General features: G+C 38.7%; 1 protein-coding gene across 9 annotated transcripts in view; it reads right to left on the bottom strand.

Annotated features, from left to right (window-relative positions):
* Positions 1-134: 134 nt before the first annotated feature.
* Positions 135-14638, bottom strand: part of FOXJ3 (forkhead box J3) — a 142236-nt gene continuing 127732 nt past the window's right edge. For all 9 annotated transcript variants that reach the window (XM_025983740.2, XM_025983743.2, XM_072723655.1 and 6 more), the window contains 2 exons: positions 5202-5309; positions 135-3148 (listed from right to left, as the gene is read on the bottom strand). In XM_025983740.2, the coding sequence (XP_025839525.1) occupies positions 3033-3148; positions 5202-5309 (224 nt within the window). In that variant the 3' untranslated portion in view covers positions 135-3032. The remainder of the gene's footprint in view (positions 3149-5201; positions 5310-14638) is intronic.

The raw sequence follows: 14638 nt of genomic DNA, 5'->3' as shown, positions 1-14638 counted from the left end.
AGATATTCCTAAAGGCAGCATGGGACAACAATCTCTAAGGCCGTAAGGACTGTCTGCAAGTTTCTGCATCAGGACTGGCTCCAGTCTTGCTCCCTCGATTATAGCGAATGACACAGGCCAACTGGTGTTGTGAATAGAGTTAACATAATATATTTATTTTAAGTGCCATTCATGCATATCAGTTCTGGCAGCAACAATCCTAATGACACTTGGGGTATTTCTTTACAGCACTAAACAGTTACAAAGAATGGGTGCCGTTCATCATAGAGGCAAAATATGAAATCGTGCAATAGCAAAACTGTAGAAACATTAAAACACTGACTGTCCAACAGCAGTACAGAGAGCAGATTGTGTTTGCACAAAAAGCCAATGCATTTTCATCACATATATACAATATAGATATGTACACATCACCCTCTGAATGAACAATATCAAAATACTCTATTCCATTTGAAATAATCCCCGGATTGATTCCCTCCCACTTCAAAGGACATCTGAGAGACATGTATTTACAAGAACACACATGAATACATTTACATTTCAAAAACTGCCACAAATGCCAGTCGGATTATTCTCCTGGACAGAGTACCCCCCCCATTTGATTATAAGCATTTATTATACTTTTCCCCAAAAGTCTTCAGTCAATTTAAGCCCAAGACAGAACTTGCTCTGTATTAACAACTACCAACTGAAACAGCCACTAGAGGGGATGCTCTGCACCTCACCAGGTGGCTCTGGCTGGCTGGAGCCTGCTGCGAAGGCCTGTCCTGGGCTCCTGGGCCACCTGAATCACAAGAGGGCAATGGGACTGAGTGGAGGCTCTGCCTCCAGGGCCATTTGTGTTAAGTTTAAATTTTCATAAAAATATTGATCACTGCAAATCAGTAAATGATTGCCAAATGGGAAATGAGCTTCACAGAATTTGTAAAATCTTCATCAGTGGTTTCTACTCAAATCATTCAATGTAAGACTGCATTCTAATACCCAAATTGTTTAAAGTGCACATTGCTACCCAAGCAATTTAAAGTTTCAAAACAGCTATTTTGGTATCTAGAAAACAGTGACTTGAGCAGACTACTGAACCCCCCCCACCCCATTTTTTCAAGTTTTTTTCTCTGCAGGCTGCTATCTCATCTGGCCTCTAATCCGTGTAAGAGGGGCCCTGTTGGTGGTCTTGCCAGAATCCTCCGATTTTCACTGATCCAAGGGGCTGGAACTGAGCTTCCATTTTCATGCCAAGCAGGGTCCAAACAACAGGAACATAAAGCCCTTCCTTTCTCCCCAACCTCACCAGCCTTTACTATGGCTGGCTTCCCAGTGATTCATTAAAGGCAACACTCCATCAAAAAAAAAAAAAACCCACACACGTTGACAAACACTCTCACATACACACATACAAAGATGTCTGTTTAGTTCAAGTAGAGAACACTCAACCACATTATCACTAAGGCTAATTAAAGTGATTTAAGCATGGCTGATAAAGAGACTAGAGATGCTAAAAAGCAACCAGTGAGCAGTTATTACTCCTTGATTTGATGGAACGTATCATTCCCCCATTATAAATGAAAGAAATTCTGCCTTTTTTTATGGTCTAAAGAACCAATTCAAAACCTATTCATTTTTTAAAAAATCTCATTTGTTACTTTTATAAAACTGATTATAAAACTAAGACAATCAATCCATGCAAAGTAACTATGATACAATATGAAACAAAACAAAAAACTAATAAAAACCCCAATGAGGCACACTGCATTTCAAAGAAAGTAACCCAATGTCATGCATACACAGACACACGGGACAAGAGAAACAGCAGACCACTTAAGGGTTTCTGCACTGAAGACTGAGGCAAATAAAATCTGTGTGTGGCTCTATCCTCTTTTCAGTGCTTCCTAAACAGAAAGTGAGGAAACTTGCATTATACACAGTGCCCTGCTGTTCTATTGCCCAAATGAACTCTGATTTGAATTCCAGAAAAATCCTATTTAGCTAATATGTCTCAATCAGCAGGAATGCTAAGATAGAGAAATATACTCACATGGTAAAACGAGCGATGATAAAGAGAATGACACAATCTCTCTGATTGTCTTGTCTGTAAACTCTTAAGAAAAACAATTCTGTGCTTTCAGACACCACACTTCTCCTTAATGAACCCAATAGGATCTGAGCATTCACAGAAGGTAGCAATAAATATTAAAATAACACTTTTGAATAATAAATACATGGGTGACTATGGAGGCAATGATTTTGTTAAAGAGCCAAGCAATGCTCAGCTGCTAACTGATCAAATACATTTTAGAACTGTTCTAATGCAGATTTAAGAAAACAGACATTGACAAGGTACAACATAAACTCTGTAATCCCCCAACCATCAAAACAAATTTGGTCAGTTCTTTATGCTGCTCAGGAACAACATGCCCCTCTGGACTGTTTGGAGAGTATCAAACTCTGGGTTCTTTGACTTGCTGAGTTGAACTCAATACCCACATCTCTGAAAAAAAGATTAAATAAGGGGAATTGGGTTTTGAAAAATCTATTTCCTTTCAGTTGCCTACATCAGTTAAAAGCATCCTGCAGGAAATAGCCTAATGAGGAATAAAAACTCACAGTAACTTTCTTTTCAAGACGTAATAATCCAATTAGAAAAATTGAAGCCTTTCAGTAATTTTTGTACATATATTTACACATATGTATCTATAAACTGCTTGCAGCAAAATAGGCTCTGTCTGAAAAATCAGTCTGGCACTTGTGGTCAACATCAAACTGACACAAATATGCAAAAGCTGTTCAAATCACACAACAGTTAGGAGCTACATAGGGCAGCTGGCAGGGAGACAAACATGTAGTACTTGTTTGGATCAGATAAAAGCAGTTAAGTTATCCAGCCAAAATCTTTTTGATTGTCTTCAAAAGAAATTTTGATAACATCGGTAAAGTGATTAACAACTTTGTTTTCTCAACTGGATTCTCTTAAACCTTTCCCTTCACTGCACAGAAAGGTGACGCTGGGGTCTGGTGCCTTGCAGAAACAAGCTCTACACAATTGAATCCCAATCAAAGTCATCCTGGATGTCATCTGGAGGCAGAGAACGTCGCATCTGGAAGGCTTGGGAAGGCATCATGTGCTGCTGGTTCATGGCTCCGTGATGGCCTGCAAGGAAGGAGGGAACGTCAGTAGTGACTTGGGTAGAGATAAAAGGAATTAATATCAGCTGAGCGCTTCCTTTGTGCCAGGCACTTGGTGCACATTAACTCCCTAGTCCACTCAGAAGCTCTCACTGAGGTGGCTCTTATGATCATTTTATAGATAGCAGGGCTTGGATTTAAAAGAATGGAACAAGTTACCCAAGGTCATACAACTAGGAAGGCAAATAGATTTGAACTTTGTTCACTTGACCTCCAAATACATATGCCTGTTTGGTTACTCCAAGAGGTAGCAAGGAGGGCATAAAAAGAACACTAGAGTGTCCAAATGCTGATACAACCCTCTCTCTTAGTCTGTCCTGCATCAATATATGTTCCAGTAACATGAACCGGCTCCCATGAGAATGGTAAAAGGGGAATGATGTCAGCATACCAGTGTGATGTCACACTGGGTCATCCTGAATTCTCAGCAAGTTAACTTTTGTGCCATCAAGTAACAGTGGGTGAACATAGAGGATATCGACACAGCTGAATGCAGGAAGCCATGGTGGACCAGAGTGAAGAAATAGGATGCCCACCCTCTCCACACTCAGTCTTCTTAGATTAGTGTGGCTGTGTGCAGCTTGTCCTCTCCCAATTTTGGTGCATTCTGCCCTTGTCTCCACAGCTTTGTCAAGCCCGATTCCAAGCCAGACTTTTTCTCTTAAGTGATAATTTCTATTTACTTGCAGAATTCATTATTTTATTAGGAATTAAACATATGTTGTTAATGTTGTGGAATTTTTACTGGATTGTTGCAGTTTTTGTTTGATTTTGCTTGATCTGATTACAAAGTTTCAAGTAGTCTGCTGCTAATCTTATTTTACTTATAAGCCCTGTATATTTTAATGCACCATTTTATAAAATGTTAAGGCCTTTCAATATATCACAGTGTAGCAGAAATGCCTGTATTTATTTTTTGACTTATTAATTTCTTACTATGTGCCAGGCACTAATTTAAGTGATTTATGTATAATCCTCGTTTAATTCTCTTAACAACCAACCCTAGGAGTTAGATAGTGTTATGAGCTCCCTTTTAACAGACCAGGAGGTTGAGCTAGGAGGATTAGGCAGCTACCAAGCAGCAAAGCATCAGAACACAAACTCTGGGAATCCAGTTCCAGAGTCTTAACTACAGTATCTTGCCACCTACAGGTTCCTGGTGAGCGCTGAGGAGAGATAACACTTATTCCTGCACATTCATCAAAGCACAGGTCAATTGGCCCCAACTCCTCCTTCACTACTGCCTGGCACACACTTGTTGGGGGTTTTATTTTTTTAGGTGAGGGGGTTTTAAATTCACACCTGCACATGACCTTTCTGTTCCTCAAGCAGCCTAAGTGGAGAAAACAATAAACTCTAAATCCAGTTATCAAGACTCGAGTCTTGGTTTGTTCCTTTAGCAAAACTGGTGGCTCTGAGTAAGTTATCTCCACTCCTGAGCCTGAATTTCCTCATCTAGATCCTCCTTAAGCTCCCTTCCACCTCCACCCCATGCCTGCCTTTGCTGCCCTGATAAATGTAACTTATCCAGCATTCAGGAACCCAGGGGAACATTTATGAACTAGTGACTCTTGCAACTTACCTCCTCTGTAAGAGACATCCTTAGAAACTAGAGCCGGGGGGGCCGGGGGGGGGGATATGAGGAGAATGAATGGAGCAGAATATACAGGAGCTAATCAAACAAGTTCTTGAAGCCTGTTCAAGTCCTGTTGAAGTCAAAAAGCCTCAAAGATGCCTAAGACCCCAGGACAAGCCCTATGCCCCTGGACCTCTTTAGAAAGGCAAGACAATAATTAAAATCATAACATCAAAGAGACTTCAGGTCATATGGTCCAAATACCAAATGTCACTTAATTCCCCTCACCCAGCACTAAAACCAAGTAACTGTACACTGTCAACCCCATCCTCCCTTACCAGGGAGTTCACTCCCTCCTGAATAGCCTCACACTGGGACAGCTAAGGTCTTTTTTCATACTACACTCTGAGTACCAACTGCAACACAACACACCCCAAATTACCTGCAATTGTTGTTCCTGGAGTGCTGAGTGCCTGTGGGATGTGAGGGTAGCCAGGGGGCGGCATCACTGAAGGAGGGAGATTTTGCCTGGAGTCTATGTACAAATTTCCTAATCAGATTGAAAGGCAGAATGAAGGAAAATAGACTTACATAAATAAAACAAGTCAAGCATTAAGACCTTAATAAAATTATTACCTAAAACTAAACTAAGCAGGTAAGGCAAGGAAGAAGAAAGAAAAATTACTTCTTTCAGATGCTAATACCAAAGGTGGTGCCAGGCTGAGTGTTAGTACACTAATGCTAATTATGGCATTGCCTCTTTGTGTCTGAAAGCCTGCAGGCAAGTCATCTCTACTGCTGCTGTTACACTTCATAATAGTTCAAAAGCATTTTCATATCTACGTTATCATCTGAATCTGAGCCTTCCATTCAGTCCAAAATGAGGGCAAGACAGGGCATATCCCCATTTTATGGATGAGGCAACTGAGGCACAGAAAGAAAGACTAAGCTGACATGCCCAAAGGCACATCAGTTTGACAGGGCTAGCGTGAGCATCCAGTTCTCCTGGATCATGGGCTCTAAGAACCACTGTCCCTCTCTTCCTTACTTTTTCACTTTCAAAGAAGACCTATATGTGTGCCCTAGCTGATTAACAAAATGAATGAGTAGAGGCACAGAGTGACAGGAAAGGCTTGCACAAGTTTAAAAGAGCTACATCAAGTAAAGCTGATGAAAAATCTATTATTTAGAAGTGTGAAGATGGGAAACAGAGATCTCATTTGAATGGCATTTCTGAAGGCTCTTAATATATTTTCCTCGACAGGAGCCATTAAGTGTAACAGCTCTAAAATGTCAATTATGCTGCATCCTAATGCAAAGTAGAAAGGGAAGGGAGCAAACATCATATGCTCCCTCCAGCCCCCCATTACTCCTGGGGAAGAAGAACCATAACACTGGCTCACATTGTATGGAACATCTGGAATTCTGGAAAGGCTATTTCTCCCTTTGGTATTCTACTGTGTCTAGAATTACATATTACAACTGCATTCTAGCAATGCTGTAATCAAACTAGAAAACAGCAACCATTTCCCAGAGGCAAGTAAAAAGATACTCAAGGTAGGAACACTCTATTTGGCTGCTCACAAATTCTTACCTGTCAGTGGAATGTCAGACTGTCCAGGCTTAAAATAGCCTCTGAGACAGCCTGATTCAGGCCTCCCTCTATTCATGCAGATGAGGACATTAAGACCTACAGAGAAAATGCGACAGAACCAGGAACAGAACCCTGCACTTCTGAATTCTAGCCATTGCCTCCCAAGATGACATGCCTTTTTAGAGTAAAGTTTACAGTCAAAACTAAGCTCTTTGATCAATTTACATAAGATTTAGGAAGAAAAGAGAGAAGAGTTATACTAAATTGTAGCTCTAGTATTTTCTTAGAGGAAAAATAAAAAATAAAAAAATTTAAAAAATCTTAAAAACAAAAACAAAAACAAAAGTAACCTATGATATCTCAGTCTAGAAAGAATCCAGAAGAGGTGCTTGGCCACATGCACACGGGACAGCAGATGGTTAGTGCTTTTTCCATGACCACAAATGCCAAGTTCCAAAACCAAAAGGTACACTGGACCTTACTTAAAAATTTAGGTCACAAAATTGAAGAAAAGCATTACAATTCCAGAAAGGGGGAGCCACTGGCTAACATATACCATGGCCCTTGAAATAATATTCTCTTAAGACTGACCCACACATCCTTCTATCGGTCTTCCTAGAACTTCCTGATCTGCTGGAGGCAATAATCTGTAAGCAACATAGGTACCCCACCCCCCACATTAGCATTTTAAGGCTGGCTGAGATGATCTGAGATGATCTGCAGAGAACATGGCAGCACTTAGAAGAACTAACTTCGTTATTTTGGTTGAACAGGGAAAGAAAAGAGGAAAGGAAAACCAACCAAGGGACAAAAGACAGAAGGGACGGTACACCTCTGGGATTTAGGACAAAAGACAGAAGGGACGGTACACCTCTGGGATTTAATACAAGTTGGAAAAGTCAAAGTATCCTGAAAGGGAAAACTATAGGTTTGAAACCTATCAGATGATCAAAGAAGATAAGCCGTCTATGTACAAGAAGAGATAAAAAGATGAAATGGAAGAAAGCAAATCAGTGAAAATATACGGCAAGTTATACAGAACTTGATACTTAAAAACAGATATAGGGAGGATTCTGAGAAGACAGTAGAGTAGGTAGCACCAGGAACCTCTCTTCCAACCTAGACAAAGCTACACTGGTAGACTTTGTCCAGTACAACAGAAAACCCTAGAGCCTTTGGAACTTTGGAACCCTGGAAGTCTGCTGAGAGTTTACAATTTGTAGAGGATGGCTTAGAGGATAAATTGCGGTTAGTTTTGGTCAATTTCAACTCTTAGCCCAACAGCCATCACCTAGCCATCCATCTCTACCGCATGGTAGGCAGCTGTGTACATGTTCCTGGAACAACTCATACAGCTTACAGGAGGAGCCAATGTGGGCTAAAAGGCCATTGTGCTTCAACTACTGGGGACCTGTGCTCTGATCACAGAGATGCAGACACAAAGGAGGGTGGCCACTGTTGCACCTTCCACCAATGCTGCAAGCTTGTCCCCTCCAACTGAACTGATTTCCAGAGGCTTTAAAGGGGAGCTACTGCCTCCTCTCCCCCTTCTTTTATTTTTCCTTTTTACCCTTCCAGGAGACAGAGAGTAAAAGCTAGGACACTGAAAAACAACTGCATATACTGAGAAAATTAAAAAGTGACCACCTATGCCAAGAAAAAAAGCAGACTCAGAGAAGACCTGAGAAGACCTTAGAGCAAACCTTAGCACAAGGATACCTTGCAGCCATCAAGAAAACAAAAACTGGAGACAAAATAATTAAAAAACAGAAAACCCCGGGGAAGGGATAGAATTTGGTTTCTATAGGTAGCACTTTATTAGATTCAAGTGTCTAGTTTTTTTTTTTTTTAAATATTTTATTTATTTATTCGTGAGAGACACAGAGAGACAGACACAGGCGGAGGGAGAAGCAGGCTCCATGCAGGGAGCCTGAGGTGGGACTCGATCCCGGGCCCCAGGATCATGCCCTGGGCCAAAGGTGGCGCTAAACTGCTGAACCACTGCGGCTGCCCAAGGATCTAGTTTTCAACAACAAAATCACAAAGCATACAAGTAAACAGTAAAGTATGCCCTATTCGAAGCAAAAACAAATCAACAGAAAAAGATCTTGAAAAAGATCTGATGGCAGATCCACTACACAAAGACTTTAAAACAAGTGTCTTTAAGATGCTCAAAGACTAAAGGAGATGTAGAAAAAGTCATCATTACAATGTATGAATAAACTGAAAATATCAATAAATAGAAAACCTAAAAAGAAATAACAAAGAAATTCTAGAACTGAAAAATACAATAATTGAAATGGGAAAGAAAAAAAAAAACAGGATTCAAAGGAAAATATGAACAGGCAGAAGATAGAATCAGTGAACTTGAAGATACGACAATGAAAATTATTAAGACTAAGTAATAGAAAAAAATTAAACAAGAGACTAAGGGACCTGTGGGTCACTATCAAACAGATCAACTATGCACTGTGGGAGTCCCAGAAGGAGGGATGGGACACAAAGAATATCTGAAAAACTAATGGCTGAAAACTTCCCAGATTTGATGGAAGAAGAACGGCAATATCCAAGAAGCTCAATAAACTCTAAATAAGATGAAGCCAAGGGACCCACACCAAGGAACACAGTGTAATTAAATTTTCAAAAGCCAAAGATAAAGAGCCAATCTTGAAAGGAACAAGAGAGAAGTGACTTGTCACACACAAGGGAACCTCAGTAAGAATACCAACAGATTTCTCATGAAAAACAAGGAGTTGGAAGGCAGTGGAACAATCTAGTCAAAGTGCTGAAAGAAAGTGTCAACCAAGAACTGCTATACCCAACAAAATTTTCCTTTTCAAAAGTGAGAGAGAAATTAAGACAGTTACAGATAAAAGCTAAAGGAGTATGTTACCATTAGATCTACCCTCCCAAGAAATGCTCAAGGGAGTCCAAGAGAGTGAAATAAAATAGTAATTCAAAGCTGTATGGAGAAATAAAGAACTCAATAAAGGTAAACACACAAGCAATCCAAAGAGTTAGTATTACTGTAGCAACAATTTAGAACTCCACATTTTCTTTTGTACATGACTGAAGAGACTAATATATTTTCTAAAAGTGGTTAGTCTGGGCAGCCCGGGTGGCTCAGTGGTTTAGTGCCGCCTTCAGCCCAGGACGTGATCCTGGAGACCCGGGATCGAGTCCCACATCGGGCTCCCTGCATGGAGCCTGCTCTTCCCTCTGCCTGTGTCTCTGCCTGCCCACCCCCTCTCTCTCTCAAATAAATAAAATCTTAAATAAATAAATAAATAAATAAATAAATAAATAAATAAGGTTAGTCTAGAAAGTAGTATTATTAAAACTTTCATTTGTTAACTCCACATGTTTTTTATATAATTTAAGAGACTAATGCATTTAAAGGAATTATTAATATAGGTTTTGGGGCACACTATGTAAAAGATGTGACTTTGTAACATCAACAACCAAAAGGGACGGAGATGGAGCTATAAAGGAGCTGAGTTTTTTATGTTATAAAAGTTACACTGATATAAATTCAAATTAGAGTGTTATGACTTTAGGATGGTAAACCCAATCCCCATGGTAACTACAAAGAGCTATATACAATAAACACAAAGGAATACGAAAAAATTCAAACATTTCACTACAAAAAAATCAGCAAAACACAGAGGACTACAGTAGTGCAAAAATTAAGGGACAAGAAAGCCTATATATATATATATATAGAGAGAGAGAGAGAGAGAGCAAAATGACAAGTCATTCCTTATTGGTAACTATTTTAAACATAAATGGGTTAAATTCTCCAATCAAGAGAAATTGGCAGAATGAGTAAGAATAAGAGCCTCATTTTAGGACCAAAGACACAAATAGAATGAAAAGTGAAAGGATGGAAAAGGCAACCAAAAGGAAGTAGAGACTAATATCGGACAATATAAGACTTTTTTTTTTTTTAAGACTTTGTTTATTCATCTGAGAGAGACAGAGTGAGTGAGAGAGAGCACAAGTCAGGGGGAAAGGCAGAGGCAGAAGGAGAAGCAGACTCCCCACCGAGCCTGATGTGGGGCTCGATCCCAGGACTTTATGACCTGAGCCGAAGGCAGACACTTAACCAAATGAGCTACCAGGAGCCCCCAAAATAGACTTTAAATCAAAATGGTGACAAAGAAGGACATTATGTATCAATGAAAGGTTCAGTACAGAAAAATTATAAACACTTACACACCTAATAACAGACTGCAGCAAAACAAATGAAACAAAAACTGACAAAACTGAAAGAAGAAATTAACTACTCTACAATGATAACTGGTGATATAAATACCCCACACTCAAATGGAAAGAACAACCAGAGAGAAGAAAATAAGGAAACAGAGGACGTAACACAATGAACCAACTAGATCTAACAAGTACAGAACATTCTACCCAACAATATGCACATTCTTCTCAAGTGCACATGGGACATATCCCATATGTCAGGCTGCAAATTAGGTCTCAGTAGTTTATAAATGATAGATATACTAAGCATCTTCTCTGACAAGAGGATGAATAGCAAAAGTAGTGTCAAGGGGGAAAATTGTAACTACAAGCACATTAAAAAACAAGAAAGATCTCAATCAACAACCTAACTTTACAACTTAAGGACCTACAGAAAGAAGAACAGAATAAACCCAAAGCTAGCAGAAAGAAGGAAATAATAAAGATTAGAACAGAGATAAATGAAACAGTAACTAAAATTAGATATGAAAGTGGGGACACTACAACTGATTATAAAGAGAACAGGATCCAGAAAAGGGGGAAGGAAATAGCATCATTTGCTATTGTATACCAGCATACTGGATAACCTAGATGAAATGAACAAATTCCTAGAAACATAAAAACCACCAAGACTAAATTACAACAAAATAGAAAATCTGAATACACCTAAAACTAGTAACACTGAATCAGTAATCAAAAATATCCCAATAAAGAAAAAAGCCCAGGACCTGACGGCTTTGCTGGTGAATTCTACCAAACATTTAAATAACACCAATCCTTCTCAAACTTCAAACTTTTCCCCAAAACTGAAAGACAGAGAGCACTTCCTAACTCATCCTATAAGGCCAAAATTAGCCTGATACCAAGTGAGACAAAGACATCTATAAGGAAACCACAGACTAATATCCCTTATGAACACTGATCCAAAAATCCTAAACAAAGTACTAGCAAAATTAATTCAATACCATATTAAAAGGATTAAACATGACGACCAAGTGAGATTTATTCCTGGAATAGAAAAGGATAGTTCAACATATGAAGTGATCAATGTAATACGCTGCATTAACAGAATGAAAGGGAAAAAACCTACATGCTCATCTCAACTGATGTAGAAAAAGTAACTGACAAAAGTCATCACCCTTTCATAATAAACACTTAACAAACTAAGAATAGACTAAAACTAGTTAAACATAATAAAAGCCATCTATGAATATCCCATGGCAAACACCATGTTCAAAGGTGAAAGACTTGAAAGCTCTACTTCTAAGATCATGAACAAAAAGCAAGGATGTCCACTTTAGTCAACATACTACTAGAAGTTCTAGCCAGGGCAACTAGGCAAGAAAGAAATAAAAGGCATCCAAATCGGAAAGGAAAATGTTTATCTCTGTTCACAAATATGATCTTATATGTAGAAACCTCCAAAGATCTTACATGTAGAAACCATCCAAAAATAAAGTAAATTGAGCATAGTAGTAGGACAAAGTCAACATGCAAAAATCAGTTCCATTTTTACACAATGAACAACCTGAAAAGGAAATTTTCAGAACAATTCCATCTACAATGGCAATAAAAAATACTTAGGAATTAATCACAGAGGTGAAAGACTTGTACAATTAAAACTACAACAGTAGGGGCACCTGAGTGGCTCAGTGGTTGAGCGTCTCTGCCTTTGGCTCAGGGCATGATCCCAGGTCCTGAGATCAAGTTCCACATCTGGCTCCCCACAGGGAGCCTGTTTCTCCCTCTGCCTGTGTCTCTGCCTCACTGTGTCTCTCATGAGTAAATAAATAAAATCTTAAAAAAAAAAAAAAAAAAAACCTACAAAAATATCACTGAAAGAAATTTAAGACGACATAAGTAAACGGAAACACTTTTCATGTTCATGGACTGGAAAACAATATTGTTGAGATGTCAATGCTATCCAAAGCTATCTACAGAGTCAATGTAACCCATATCAAAAACTCCTTTTTTTTTTTGACAAAAACATAAAATCCCATCCTAAAACATTATAGGGAATTTCAAGAGACATTGAATAGCCAAAACTATCTTGAACAAAAATAACAAAGCAGGGGGACTCATACTTTCGGATTTTAAAACCTGCTACAAAAATATAGTTGAAAACAGTGTGGTCATGGCACAAAGGCAAATATACTACAAGCACTGGAATCAAACAGAGAACCCAGGGCAGCCCCGGTAGCGCAGCGGTTTAGTGCCGCCTGCAGCCCGGGGTGTGATCCTCGAGACCCAGGATCGAGTCCCACGTCGGGCTCCCTGTGTGGAGCCTGCTTCTCCCTCTGCCTGTGTCTCTGCCTCTCTATGAATAAATAAATAAAATCTTTAAAAAAAAAAACAAAAACAAAAAACAGAGAACCCAGGAATGAACTCATGATCTCTTGCATATATGGTCAGATGATTTTTTAAAAGGGTGTCAAGACCATTCTATGGGGGAAAGGACCATCTTTTCAGCAAATGATGCTGGGAAAACTGGATATCCATATGCAAAAGCATGAAATTGGATCTGAATCTAACGTCATATGCAAAAAATAACTCAAGATGGGTCAAATCAAAGACTTACATTTAAGACCTAAACCATAAAATTCTTAGACAAAAACATAGGGCAAGAGCTTCATGACACTGGATTTGGTGATGATTTCTTACATAGGATACCAAACTCATAGACAACAAAAGAAAAAAAAGATGAGTTGGGCTTCCTGAAAAATTTTAAAATTGTGCATTGAAAGACACTATCAACACAGTAAAAAAGAAAACAAAATAATGAAAGAAAATATTCATGGGACACCTGGGTGGCTCAGTGGTTGAGCATCTGCCTTCGGCTCAGGGCATAATCCTGGAGTTCTGGAATCGAGTCCCACATTGGGCTTCCTGCATGGAGCCTGCTTCTCCTCCCTCTGTTTCTGCCTCTCTCTATATATATATCTCTTGCAAATAAATAAATAAAATCTTTTTGTTTAAAAAAAAGAATAATCACAAATCATGCATTTGATAAAGGGCTAATATCCAAAAGAATAGAGAATTCCTAAAACTCAGCAATAAACCAAACCGGATTTTAAAATGGGCAAAGGACCTGAAAAGATACTTCTCCAAAGAAGATACAAAAATGGCCAATAAGCAGATAAAAAGATATTCAATAATCATCAAGGAATGCAAACCAAAACTGCAATGAGATACCACCTCACACACAGTAAAATAGCTACTATTTTTTAAAAAAGAGATTAAAAAAATAACAAATGTTGGCAAGAATGTAGAAAAACTGGAACCCTTGTGCACTGTTAGGAGGGTGTAAAATGGTATAGCCCCCATAAAAAACAGTATGGTGGTTCCTCAAAGAATGAAATAATTACCATATGATCCAGCAATTCCATTTCTGAGTATATACCCAAAAGAACTGAAAGCAGAGCCTTGAAATAATATTGGTACACTCTGGTTCACAGCAATATTATTCACAGTAGCTAAAATATGAAAGCATCTCAAGTGTTTGACAAGTGAGTAGATAAGCAAATGTGGTATATACATACAATGGACTAGTAATCCAGCCATAAAAAAGGAAGGAAATCCTAATATATGCCACAACATGGATGAAGAAATGCTAAGTGAAATAAGTCAGTCACAAAAAGATAAATACTATAGGATTTCATTTACCCTAGATACTTAGAAATAGTAAAAAATCAGAAACAGAAAGAATGGTGACTGCCAGGGGCTTGGTGGAGGGTCAGAGGGACAGGGGTTAAAATGGGGGCCTGTATTGTTTAATGAGTACAGAACATGCACTTTACAAGATGAAAATTTATGGAGATGGATTGTGATGACAACTGCACACTATGAGTATATTTAATGCCACTGAACTATACACTTAAGGATGATTGGGATGGTGATTTTATGTTATATTTTACAATAAAAAATTTTTTTCAAAGAGTATTTACACATCCAAAAGATACCAAATAGGAAGTGACAAAAAGAGAGGGGAGAGGGAGGGAGAAAGAGAAGGAGAAAAGAGATAAATGAGCCATCAAAAA

This window comes from Vulpes vulpes, chromosome 10, assembly GCF_048418805.1.
Source record: "Vulpes vulpes isolate BD-2025 chromosome 10, VulVul3, whole genome shotgun sequence".
In the NCBI taxonomy this organism is placed as follows: Eukaryota; Metazoa; Chordata; class Mammalia; order Carnivora; family Canidae; genus Vulpes; species Vulpes vulpes.
This window is presented reverse-complemented; position numbering and strand designations above follow the sequence as displayed.